A 13,625-nucleotide genomic window follows, 5' to 3' on the forward strand; every position below is an offset into this window, starting at 1 on the left:
TCACCACCACCGGCAACAATTTACACTTGCCACCTCCTCCTGGTTCAAATCTCACTCCAAGCGATCTTCAAAAGTTGGCAACCCTGTACCATGGTAACAGTGTGTGCAGTGATTCATCACGCAGAGAAATGACCAGTATGTCTAACAGCATGGTGCATGGGTCTGAGTGAGAGAGACGAGGACAAAAGCAGTACAGCCCTGTGTAGCGAGAGAGCATTAGGCTAACCCAAACACTGATAAAGAAAGATACAAACAGAGCAGTACAGCCCTGTGTAGCGCAAGAGCGTTAGGCTAACCCCAACACTGATGAGGAAAAATACAAACAGAGCTATACAGCCCTGTGTAGCGTGACAGCATTAGGCTAACCCCAACACTGATGAGGAAAGATACAAACAGAGCAGTACAGCCCTGTGTAGCATGAGAGCGTTAGGCTAACCCCAACACTGATGAACAAAGATACAAACAAAGCAGTACAGCCCTGTGTAGCGCAAGAACGTTAGGCTAACCCAGCGTTTCTCAAAGTGTGGGGCTATTGCAGGTGGGGCGCAAGCAATTGGAAGAAATTAACCTTTCTAAAGCCTGTGACCTAGGGTTGCCACCTAGGTCTGACAAAAAACAAGGACACTGTCATACTGAGCGAGTGTAATCTGTTGACGGGGGGGGGGGGGGGTGTCGAACGTAAGTTGTTGAGCGTGGGGGAGGGGGGGCGAACGTAAGTTGTTGAGCGCGGGGTGGCGAACGTAAACGTAACATAAAACGTTACCGGAGGAGTTTAAAATGGACACAGCGAGAAAAAAAACCAGATTTAAAGTGTGCAGAAACAGTCTGAATCGTGGTTTGAACTAACCTAGTTTTTTTGCCGGGGCCGAATATTAAAAAGACGAAAAACCGGGACAAACCGGGACAGCCTGGGAAAACCGGGACAGGCACGTGAAAACCGGGACAGGTGGCAACACTACTGTGACCATAGCACGTGAAGCTTGGTTTATACTTTCGTGAGTGACCGTAGTGCGTGACTCCGCCCACCTCGGGCGACCCTGCGCGAATGGTGTAGGCGTTTCTACTTTCGCGAGCATCACTGCAGTGTTCTCCGAAACGATAGGTGGCGATAGGTGGCAGTGGAGAATAAAAAACCCCTGCAAAACCGGTGAAAGAACATTTTTACCTGACGCTACACCAGGCAAATATCTGTCTGACTGAACAACTCTCTTGTATTACGTTAACAAATACGAGCTTCTTATAATTCCAGGACGAAACATGAGAGAACAAGAAGACGTTAAGATTTGGCATTTTGAAAATAAACAACCATTAAATAATGTGATTAAAAGCAAATTATTTTGAATCAATTCGAGTATATGTATAAATATTTAACTTATTTAAGTTTAACGTGCTCGGAAATATTGAACTGGACCTTGGAAGTGACGTACAAGTGTTTTAATTCCACCTTGTAAAGGTGTATGAACCCTGCAAACATGACTTTGTTCATTGCGCTGAGGCACGGCGCGTGCGAAGTTACAAAATTCGAGAGGTGCACGACCTCACGAATCGACAGCACGCGAGGCCCTCACGCACAGGCGGAGCCACAGCGATTACGTAATTTTCGCCGCGCGGACCCTCGCGCCGCGTCAAGTATAAACCAGGCTTAAACCAGGCTTAAGCCTGTCGTTTTAATGCCTGTTCAGTTTTCATAAGCCCCGGATGTTTAAAACGTTTGCCCCCCGTCAACAAATCACGTTCGCCACCCCCCATCTACAAATTACGTTCGCCACAACCCCCCCCCGGTCAACAAATTACATTCGCCATCCGTTCGTGGGGCGTGGAATTTCACCTTCTTCTGAGGTGGGGAATGATAGAAAAAGTTTGAGAACCACTGGGCTAACCCCAACACTGATGAGGAAAGATACAAACAGAGCAGTACAGCCCTGTGTAGCGCGAGAGCGTTAAGCTAACCCGAACACTGATGAGGAATGAAACAAACAGCAGGATCTCACACGCAGGTCCAGATAAAAGACAAGAGATACAACATATAAACGTAATATACTAAAATACTAAAATACTACAACAAATACTATGTTTGGAGCTACACCTAACAATAACGCTGCTCACCACAAGAGCAGAGGTTCTGTACTTTCTCCTGATTAGTTTGCACCTGCAATCTATGCAATGTTAGTATTTTTGACACATACTGCTATCATTCATTTTTATCATATACTGAAGTTTAGGAAACGGTGTAGTTGTTTTTTCATTAAAAAACTGGAACTGGAATAATGAAGGAAATATGAAGGGGTTTAATTTTCACCTTCTGCTATTGACAGAAACTACTGAGAACACAATCTGGCATCGGGTCAGTGATGTAATCACCTCACCTCTGCTGGAGAGGCCTGCCATCTGCACACATCTGTCCATCGTTTCTGATCTGTGCATCTTCAGTGCTTAGTTTCTTCCCCTCTTCCTCTCCCTCTTCCTCTCCCTCGTTCATGACCCTCTGTGTCTGGCTGGCCGAAGCACAGGCTTCACTCCGCACAGCCCCTGTGTTACTGCTGTGGGCATCATAGTGTCGTGGTTTCTGTTTCCAAGACGCCATTTCTGGCAGCCTGGATTTACGGGCCGCATGCTGCCCTGCCTGCCCGTTCTCTCTCCGCCATGCGCATTGGCGGCCACAGACACCTGAAGAGTCGTCAGTGGAGTTTCCAGATTCTAGCGTTTCTGCCAGAGGCAGGTGCAGTGCTACAAGCGGCTCTGGAAGTGGGATGGAGAGAGCCTCATTGGAAAGGTTGGAGGGCCCACACGGTTCCAGAGGTGCGGTGGTCTCAGTGGATCGTTTGATGCTCCGTGATGGGGAGAGGGCGGATCTACGGTGATGTGGGCAGCCAGGTGCGCCTTCACGCTCCTCACTCGGGCTGCTATACAAAATCTCACGGCTGGACATCTGTCTGTGACGGCGCAGCTGACTGGTCCGCTGCTCCCAAACAGACATGGTCATACGGCGCCTTCTCTCCCTCCTGGACATGAAAGAGTTAGAAGGGTTGAGAGGAGGCAGGTCTGAGAAGCTCTCTGACCCCTCCAGAGAGTAGGTGGCACGACTGCGGTGAATGGCACGCTTCCTGTACAGGTAGGGTCGCCTCCTTCTCCTGAGAGAGAGAGAGAGAGAGAGAAAGAGAGAGAGAGGGGGGGGGGATCAGTCACAATCAGCATAGAGTATAGATACAGCACGCCTGCAGGTAAGACCTGTCCATTACTAATGGCATACAGTATATTTCAATAAGCAGAATGACTACATAGTTCTATTTTCACTTCTGTCTAACAGTATGTAAAAAATGACAGGGTGGTCGTCATTGTGTGAACTCATTTAAATAACTGAAAACATACAAAACCCTTTCTAAAAGTGACTTGAGTTGTATTTTGTATCCTATAAACATTTGTACAAAAGCAGAATTTCAACCCAATTTCACACTGTGGCACATTGTAGAAAGGGTTCTCTGTTCTGGAGAGTAGTTTGGGATGTGCGTCCCAGCTGTGCTTTCTAAGACAGCTGGAATGAAAATGAACTGTTTTGAGGTGTGAATGTGAGATGATAGATAGATAGATAGATAGATAGATAGATAGATAGATAGATAGATAGATAGATAGATAGATAGATAGATAGATAGATAGATAGATAGATAGATAGATAGATAGATAGATAGATAGATAGATAGATAGATAGATAGATAGATAGATAGATAGATAGATAGATAGATAATTTAAGGTCTATCTATCTATGAGCTGAAAGTACCACAAAAAATAGAAACTAAGATTGAATGGTCAGGCTTGACAGTGGGGTGAAAAATTTGATAAAAATGGCCAAACATAAAGCTGACAGGAAACCAGGCAGGAACTGGAATGAACAGGCTGTGTTACTTACTGGCACTGGAACTCTTGTGTGGTCCGTGTAATCAATGAGCGATCGGTTGAAAACAAGACATTAGTGTTTTCATGAAGAAACACAACACAAGCCCAGTGACCCTGTCCAAACTGTCCAAACCAAATCCTGAATACAAAATCCATAACTGTATTTATCCAAGTCACTTCCAGTCCAATAAAAAAGTATTACAGTTTTTCTCAGTCGATTTAGTTCATTTCTCAGATCTTCTTCTTCTTCTTCTTTCGCCTATTCCCGTTTAGGGTTCGCCACAGCGGATCAAACTCCTCCATCTGGCCCTGTCCTGAGTGTCCTCCACTGACACACCAGCCACTCTCATATCTTCTACCACTGCATCCATAAACCTCCTCTTAGGTCTACCTCTCCTCCTCTTGCCTGGAAGTTCCATCCTCAAGACCCTCCTACCAATATACCTCTCCTCCCTCCTCTGTACATGTCCAAACCATCTCAATCTCGCTTCTCTAACTTTATCTCCAAAACATACTACATGTGCTGATCCTCTAATAAACTCATTTCTGATCCGATCCTTCCTCATCACTCCAAATGAGAATCTCAACATCTTCATCTCAGACACCTCCATCTCCCTCACCTGTCTCTTTGTCAGTGCCACTGTCTCCAGTCCATACAACATAGCAGGTCTCACTACTGTCCTATAGATCTTTCCTTTCATTCTAGCCGACACCCTTCTATCACAGATCACCCCAACACTTTATGCCATCCACACCACCCTGCCTGCACTCTCTTCTTTACCTCTCTTTCACTTCCTCCATTACTCTATATCAGGAGTGGCCAACCTGCGGCTTGCGAGCCGCATGTGGCTCTTTGCCTGGTTTCATGCGGCTCCCCAGCCGGTCTGCGCTCTCACCTGCACTAACGGTCTGTGCCGTGGCCCAGTTACCTCATCAGCTCTGAGGGAGACACACTGCTACATCTTGGTGCTGCGCGGTTTGTTTACAAGCCTATCGAGCCGCTAATACTTTTAAAACCGGCATAGTGGAAAACACGCATATGACTGTCTTCACACGCTCACACGAGTTACTAATTCGCCAACTACTGCCGATCGATCACGATATAATACTCATTTTTTGTCCATTACGACCCCGTCAACAATCTACACTCGACACCCCATCCCCCCCCCCCGGCAATAATTTATACTCGCCTCTTCCGGTCAACAATCTACACTCGCCACCCCCCACCTCAACAATTTACATGTCCCTGTATGATGTGGCTCTTTGCCGTAAAAAAAAAAAAAAAAAAAAAAAAGTGGCTCTTGGTCTCTGACGGGTTGGCCACCCCTGATCTATATCCTCGACCCTAAGTAGGTAAACTCGTCAACCTTAACCAAATCAACTCCTTGTAACTGGACCTGTCCACCATCTGCCCTGTCATTCACACACATGTACTGTACTCTGTTTTACTCCTGCACACTTTCATTCCCCTGCTCTTCAAAGCATATCTACATCTTTCCAAGCTCACCTCCACCTACTCCCTACTCTCACTAGTTCAACTAGTTCAATTCTCAAAATTGTTCAGTCAATCTGTGTAGTGTAGAGGGGTAAGGCTGAGGGGACAAAAACAGTGAAATAAGGGCAAGAATTGTGGACCATGTGTTACATGTAAGTCATGGTCTTACAATGGTTGAAGCTGGTCGTTGGGTGCAGCCGAATATTGGAAGAACAACTGTGTCTTCAATCATCAAACATTTCATAGAGAAAACATGTATGTAATTCAGAAATATGCTCTCTGCTGTAATGCTGCACACTGACATAAATTCTAACATGTTATTAATTTTTTTTGCATTTTTGCATTCTTATACCATATAGGATATCAAGACTAGCTCATAGGGGTAGCAGAGGTTCCATTTTCATACAGCAAGAGGAGGTTGTATGTGCTCAGGTTGTTTTGAATGTGTAGAATAAGTTTAGAATTTTGCAGTTTTTCCAGTCAGTTGTCTGGCTTTTCTGAATTTCAATCAGATTTGTTTTTGTCAACAAATTGCAGTGTGAACAATACAATCAAACAATATTGCTGTACAAATTTGATTCCAGTCCAATTTCTTGCTATCAGTCGCCCACATACAGTCATGTGTAACTTTGTGTTCCATGTAAGTTTGTATGTGTGTAACATGTATTTGATATACCACAGAATGTGCAGTGTTCTTGAAATCAAAAGCTTAGCTAGTTTCCATCAGATTATTAGCCTACAGTCTACACTGACTGTGACTTACAGTTGCACTGACAACATGACTAATTATTTTGACTGCCTTGTTCATAGGCAATGGCACACAGACTAGATACTCTGATTGCACTGGCAAATTGACTGACCTAAATATTTGCTTTTGGGACAAAAACAAAGAATTATGAATTTAAATCATGATGTGAGAAACGAACCAAATCGACTGAGAAAAACTGTAAGACTTATACTAAATATTTAATTCCTTCCATTTCCACATCTTATTACATCACTTCCCAGTTTGAAGGATTCATATCTGAAGGAGTTTTGGCCTGGGTGACTGGGCAGTAAAGCTTCACACGCTCACATGGCAACAGGATGGGGCACCAGATCAGGGAGACACACAGTTCTGGACATCTGTGGGACATTAAGACAGGAAGAAACATGGAACATCCAGAAGACATTTATAAACGTGTGTATATATATACTGTATGCAGAAGCATTAAAGCATCAAGACATAACACAAACACAATTTAATGAAAAAAAAGAGTCTTCCAAGTCAAAAAAGAGGAGTTTTATACTGTATAAGTCATGCTAATGTCCATAAGTCATGCTATTTAGAAACATGCGCTGGGCTCCAACAGTCTCAGCCATGCTGCAGTGGTTGCTCCTGTTCCTTCTACATGCAGGATCCAAACACCACTCGTGCAGTCAAGTTTGATCTTCCAGGCTACTGTTGATAATCTCAGCTCAGAGACAAGGCAGGTCGAAGTTACCCCTCCAACCCAACAACCTCCATCACCTATCCTAGTTCAGACCGAAGCAGACCACACTGAGACATGCCAAACCTTAGAGAGTGAATGAAAGTGTTGTTTACTAGTGATGTGCGGGTTGACTCACACTGCAGTCAGGTCTACCTGTAAGTTAGACAGGTTCAGGTTGACACTGTAACCAATTTTTAGTTACTGTAACCAACCTCTAATTATCAAAGTGATTATAGAGTTTAAAGTTGATGCATTTGAACATTATGAGTAAGTCCCAGTTGTTGTTTTTTACAATGCAAAGAAGCAGGAAGCACTAAACTGTAAAGTCATTGTAGGCCAGCAGGACACCGCTTTTTTAGGGTTAAATAAGCACACGGTGAGTGAGAGCCTGTTCTCTATCTTTATGTATCATGAAGAGGAGGACTTGCAGTTTAGCTGGATGTGCATTCCCAGTACATGGTAATCATGGGAATGATGAAATGTTCAATAGTTACAGCCTGGTTTATCACTGTTTAAATTAGATGAGGAGGGTCTTAGTACTGCTTAAACTAGGTGAGGAAGGTTTATCACTGTTTAAATTAGATGAGGAGGGGCTTAGTACTGCTTAAACTAGGTGAGGAATGTTTAGCACTGTTTAAACTAGGTGTAGGGCCAAGTACTACATATGATCAAAGCTGTATGTTTATTTACCAGTAATTAGCTTTATGTGGTTATTGGTTTAAGATGTTCTTATTGAACAAGACACTTTTCAGTTTGTGTATTATTAGGTTTAAACTAGTTAATTTAGTTTCCGTATATGTTGGTTTATTGTGTGGTACTGCAGTCTCAATACAAATGGGTACTGTCTCTTTATGATAAATGTTATTTTGGGTGGAAAGCGGAGGATTAGTGGGGCTGGGAGGAGTTAGTGTGGAGCTGTCAATTGTGGAAGCACACGGTTTTCTTACCATGGCCTGCATTTTATTTGATAATTGTACTTGTGGAAATGTAAAAATAAAGTTTGTTTTATGTTTTAAAATGTCCAGTGGAGTGAAAAGTGGATAATTATCGGACTAAACATTGTGCACAACTAATCACAATTGCTTCACGTGAGCTAAAGGGTTTGCCTTTACACTAGTACTGTTTTAACAGGGCAAGGGGGATTAAGAACTGTTTAAACGGGGTAAGGAGGGTTTCAAATTCAGTCTTCACAACAGCAGGAGGGTGCAGGTCAACCAGCTCATCACTATGAATTACCTGTACTCATGCGGTAGAATATTAAAAATCAAGGTTTTGTTACTCAGAGAAATAATATTACACTGAAGTTACCAATTATTACATGCTCAGTGTCATACGTGTGTCATTACAGCCATGCAGTGGTTAATTTCCTGCAGACATGCATGTGTGTAGTCTCGTCTCAGGGCTGTTAAGATGCACTAAATCCTCAATCTTCAGGCTCAGATCAATATCACCCAGAGCTTCTCTACCACTGACAGAAGTGTTTGTGGAGTTCTGATGCCAACACCAATCCAAGCCTCTCATGGTTCTAGTGCCCCCAGAATCATTTAGGGCCGATGTGGAGATATTTGAAGGCTCAATAAGGCTCAATAATCCGTACTGTCATACCAGCGATGCCAGATCTATGATAACAAATTCATCTTTGCTGGGAAGTCTTTAAATTTACAGTTAATTTGTGAGCAATGGGCTGAATAAGGTGATCAAATGTAATCTATCGTTAGGGTGAGGTTAACCCTAACCCTTACTCCCTGACCCTTACACCCTGACCCTAACCCAAACCTAACCCTAACGCCTAACCCCTTACGTAACCTAAGCCCTAACCCTAGATGTGATCTATCGATAGGGACACATTGTTCAAAATGTCCCTGACTAGTTAGATTTCACTTCAAGGTTGAGTTACAAACAGAACTTGGCAATATATTTTATGCCAGATACAAATGATGATTTACACTAATCCACATAGTCCAGATACATGTGATGATTTATACTAATCCACAGCCTGATCACAGCCTCAACCTCACTCTAGAATCTAAAAGAAATAATCCAACAAGAAATTATAAGGCAAATTTTAACCAGTCACTTTTTAACAATGGGAAATTACAATAACAACTTAAAAAAAGAAACTTAAAAATGAATTTGTTAATTCTAACATGTTCTTCAGAACATTTCCTCACTCTAAATTACAGGTAAGTGCTTTTTGAACAGCAGAGTCATTTAAGAGAAACGCAGACATTTCTGGTGTTAGCACAGTAAACATTATGTTCTATGTGAAGAACACGGCAGAGATGCACTGCAGACACTTACTCTGAAGACATGAAGGATGACATGGGTCCGACCTCTTTTGCCTTCTGAAGAGCCTGTTTTTGGTTGAATGCTTCTTCTGCCTCCTCTTCATCCTTGACAATGATCAGATACAAGACTGTGTAATGAACAGGGGTTCCACCCAGACTACATGAAATGGAGGTTTGTATTAAAACGAACCAAACCTTTGTGAGCTCTTGGGCATTAGCTAAATTGTCAACTGCAATGGCCAAGAACACATTAAGAAGAGTGTCTAGTGGTTCTGTTAAAGGTTGAGAAACGATTTCTAATTTGAATGAACATAGAAATGATCTGAATGGTATACAAATTTTCTATTTCTAGGGTTAACTCTGGGACTGACCCTTTACTGTGTGGACAGCCCCTCACAGCTTCAGAGTAGCTGTTATACTGATATAATTTATAGGGACTTGGATATTTCCGCATGATAATGATTGAGCAGCGGCCATTTTTCTCCGGTCGCGCTGTCTAAGCGAAATCAGTCATCGCAAGCGCGCGGTAAAAACAATCGCTGTTTTCATCGGTTTGTAGGAGGTTTCTTCCCAGAGGTTTGGTAATATGACATAATTGAATATCCACTTTCTCTCATCCCGTTAGAAGAATTCCCATTTCGCACTTCTGTTTCTTTTTGAGCCTGGTTGAATTTTAACTTCACGTTTGGACCGTTCAAAAACATTGTGGGACTGTTCAAAAGATATTAATAGATACGTGGACCGTTACATTATATTCTTTTTTATTGTTTCCTGAAGTTTTATCCCAGTCTGTACAGTTTAAGGTAGATTTTAAGGCTCCCAAGACAACGTGTTGGTCCGATGAACCATGATAACGGCGGGCCAACTAGCCACATGCTAAAACTAGCCAGGGTTGCCAAGTCCTGTAAAAATATCCCGCACAAAGTCAGTGTAAAACCTGCCCTTCAGCAGCCTAAACTAGCCCAAAGTTGATGAGGGGGGGGGGGGGGTGGCGAGTGTGTAGAATGGAGACAAATTAAGTATTATATCGTGATCGATTCTTAGTGTTGACTTGTAACTCCCGCGGTAGCCCAACTCAAAAGTAGCCCAAACCGCACCCCACGACCCCAGAATTTTTACCCACGGCTGGATTTTCAACCGCGAAAACCGCGAACCTGGCAACTATGGCCACATGCTAAAACTAGCGCACATTTCTTGATCACAAGATTTAGGTTAATTGCATAAAAAATAGGGCCGATTTAAATGTAAATATCTTTGGACTGGCTTGATCAAATTTGACAATTTAGGCATCTTTTTTTTAGTTATATTGTGCTGCATCTAATAAAACTATTTTAAATGTGATGTCCAAGATGTCCAAGTCCCTATAATTTACTGGTTTTCTATGCAGTCATATTAGAATCTACACAATTAATTAGAGCAGCCCATATAATAAAAGATACAGTTTCCAAACAATGTGAGGATGATGAAGTATATTGACGACCACATTCCTGTTCTCACACCACCCTGAGAGCGAATCCCGTTGTACATCACCTCATTCCAGTCCTCACCAGTAAGGATCTACAGACACAGACAGCAGTGTTAATTTTGGATCTTCATATGTTGTTTTATTGTACATTTTGACTTTAGATTAGGGTGACCAAACGTCCGTATTTCCCGGGACATGTCCGTATTTCACGTCCTGTCCCGGGCGTCCCGGGATATTTTTTAAAACTGTGGAAATGTCCTGGTTTTTAAATTACGTTAATCGGGCCATTAATTCTACAGGCACTAGGACCCTGAGCACGGCGCTGTATGACACGGAATCCCTGAGCCTCATCAGTTGAGCCTCATACGTTCGCAACCCCCCCCCCCCCCCCCCCCCCCCCCCCCCCCCCACTCGACAACTTACGTTCGCAAACACCCCCCCCCCCCCCCCCCCCCCCGGTGGGTCACCCTACTTTAGATATGACTAAAATGCAGCATGAGTTCATGTGTTTTACTAATTCTACAATTAATTTGCAAAGTACTTGTGATTTGCAAGTCATCTGGACAAAAGCAGTCCATAAATTAACATGAACACTTTTTAAAATTGCTAGCATAATTAGTCTAATAGCCACTGAAGCAAACAGAAGCAGGCAGGATGATTTTATGGTTTAACCTGCCTCATATTCTTCAGTGTGTGTTGCTGTACTGATTTGGGGCCGTACCTGAAACACTGTCATTATGGCAGCTGGAAATGTGTCGAAGTTGGTGGGAGTGTAGTCTTCAAAAGTGAACCTGCAGAGTGAAAACACATCACCAGCGTCTGCATTTCATTTTATTCAAGACACCTGCCAAACCGTCTAATGGCCTGAAAACACATTATTTGTTTTTCTCTGACTCTGCTATAATCTATCCAAATACAACCACTGTCTTTTCTTTAACTTCCAAACACAACCTCTATTAACCTCTAACCCTAAGCTGTATTATGGAGAGGAAACAGTGCCAAATTGAAATGTAATCCCTACTAGGCAAAAATGGAAATGCAATCCACAAAATGCATTGCTTTTCCATACAAACATGCAGAATACGTGCCAAAATGAAATGCAAAAGAACTATTACGTTACATTTCAATGCACTTTATCTCTTTATTGAAAAACAATACACAAGAATTTGCATTCAAAACCAAAACGCTGAATTTGTGCCAGAATTGAATATAATACAGCTCGAAATGTAATCACGGCACAGAGGTATTGCTTTTCACCGTACGGTATTTCAGACATAAATGTCTCCTTTAAATGTAATGATCACGAGATTGATTTAAACACTGATGTGATGAAAACATGCCACAATGAAAAGTAAAAGCTCCAGTGTGTGTGGATTTGCATTTAAAGAAAGAAACGCTGAATTCGTGCCAGAAGCCACCTTGAAATGCAATCGACTGAACATCATTGTATTCCACTGTGTGTCTCTATCTGCGAAGCTGTATTCGTGCCAGAATGAAATCGAATCACTGTCCAATAGGAACGCTCGTCTGAATTTGGGGCGGGGCTTAGACTCCAGTCAGAAGCAATCGCTCGTAGTTGGACTTGAAAGCAGCAGAAATGTCTTTTCACGACAGAATAAAAGAGGAAATAGTCTACAGTCTAATTGGACAAATTGAGGCTGGTGCAGTTACCGACGACTACGTGCTTAACTTGATTAAGCTGAAGGTGCTGGACAATATTAAAAATGGACCTTGAAAGTGCCATACATGTGCTTGAATTCCACCTTGTAAAGGTGGATGAACCCTGCAAACAGCGCTGAAGAGCGGAACGCGACCTCGACACGCCACAGCGGAGCCCCGCGATTGCTACCCGTATTTTCCAGATTATAAACCGCTACTTATTCCCTCACGCTTTGAACCATGCAACTTATAATGAGGTGTGGCTTTTCTGTAGATGTTTCTTCACCCATCAGTGGTGGAACAGAAAGTCAATCAGGTGGTAGGACAAAGTTGTAAATCAAATAAGAAAGTGCTCATTTTCATTTAACTTATGCAAGCAGCAGGCACGACGGAGAATTTTTTTCAAACGAACGTGTTGTGCAAAATTCCGACTCCCCTCGTTTGCACACGCATAAAAACGCTACAGATATTCGGGAGTTGCAGTGATTTTAACTTAGTTCATTGAGCACTCTAGTTTTGTCCTAACTAGATATTTAGACATAATGGTCAGAGGTGAACTTCGTATAGCCAGTGTATATTTTATTTAAAATAATTAACATCCTTGAGCCAGTGTGGCTTTGGACATAGATAATTCCGTGCCATTTGGTGTGATGGATAATTAAAGTCTAGCTCTTATTTATGCATAGAAACATAAATCGACAATATAATCTGTAGCGTCTTTATGCGCGGATAAGCGAGTGGAGTCTGTCAGGCATCGTTCAGAAACTGATCAGTTCAGTTAAACGTACAATGAGTCCCCGCTTAACGATGGGTTTAGAGACTGAAATGTCCTTTGTAAAGCAGCTTTCGTCGTTAAGCGTGACCCTAGATTTAGATACGCTTTGATCATAAATACAGTATAGAAAAAACTAACAATGTTCTCGTGCGTACAGCGTGAGAAAGAGTGATCGCGTTGTCGAGATGGGCTTATCGTACACTACAGTCCACTACACTCCACTACACTCCACAATCTTCGCAGTTTGAGATTCGTTTGGTTACTTATTCGCAGCTCCTTATTCAGCAGCTGAAGTTGGTTCCTTATTCAAAAAAGTTGTGTTAACGATGCGTGTTTGCTGCGCACTTTGTTTAAAAGAGATAGATTAAACAAACGAGCATAGGAGCATACATTTAAGAGGTTATTGTTTCCCATACTGATTTTGTGAATGTAGAAAAAAGAAAATAAAAATTTAATGAAAGCATTCCTTTTTAAAATGGTTTCTAATTCAAGTCGTTCCAACTGTACGTGATTTGTACATGATGATTGAATTCGTCAGCATTTCTAAAGTAAGGAAAAATAATCTTAGATTTGAAAACTA

At 42.4% G+C, this 13,625-nt stretch overlaps 1 protein-coding gene across 8 annotated transcripts in view; it reads right to left on the minus strand.

The window, feature by feature from the left end:
• The window catches only part of cacna1ea (calcium channel, voltage-dependent, R type, alpha 1E subunit a), a 269,169-nt gene that overhangs the window by 95,695 nt on the left and 159,849 nt on the right, over nucleotides 1–13,625 (minus strand). For all 8 annotated transcript variants that reach the window (XM_076985535.1, XM_076985537.1, XM_076985534.1 and 5 more), the window contains 5 exons: nucleotides 11,333–11,402; nucleotides 10,586–10,703; nucleotides 9,342–9,409; nucleotides 9,160–9,251; nucleotides 2,367–3,131 (listed from right to left, as the gene is read on the minus strand). In XM_076985535.1, coding sequence (XP_076841650.1) covers nucleotides 2,367–3,131; nucleotides 9,160–9,251; nucleotides 9,342–9,409; nucleotides 10,586–10,703; nucleotides 11,333–11,402 — 1,113 coding nt within the window. The remainder of the gene's footprint in view (nucleotides 1–2,366; nucleotides 3,132–9,159; nucleotides 9,252–9,341; nucleotides 9,410–10,585; nucleotides 10,704–11,332; nucleotides 11,403–13,625) is intronic.

Source organism: Brachyhypopomus gauderio, unplaced genomic scaffold (assembly GCF_052324685.1).
Source record: "Brachyhypopomus gauderio isolate BG-103 unplaced genomic scaffold, BGAUD_0.2 sc40, whole genome shotgun sequence".
NCBI lineage: Eukaryota > Metazoa > Chordata > Actinopteri > Gymnotiformes > Hypopomidae > Brachyhypopomus > Brachyhypopomus gauderio.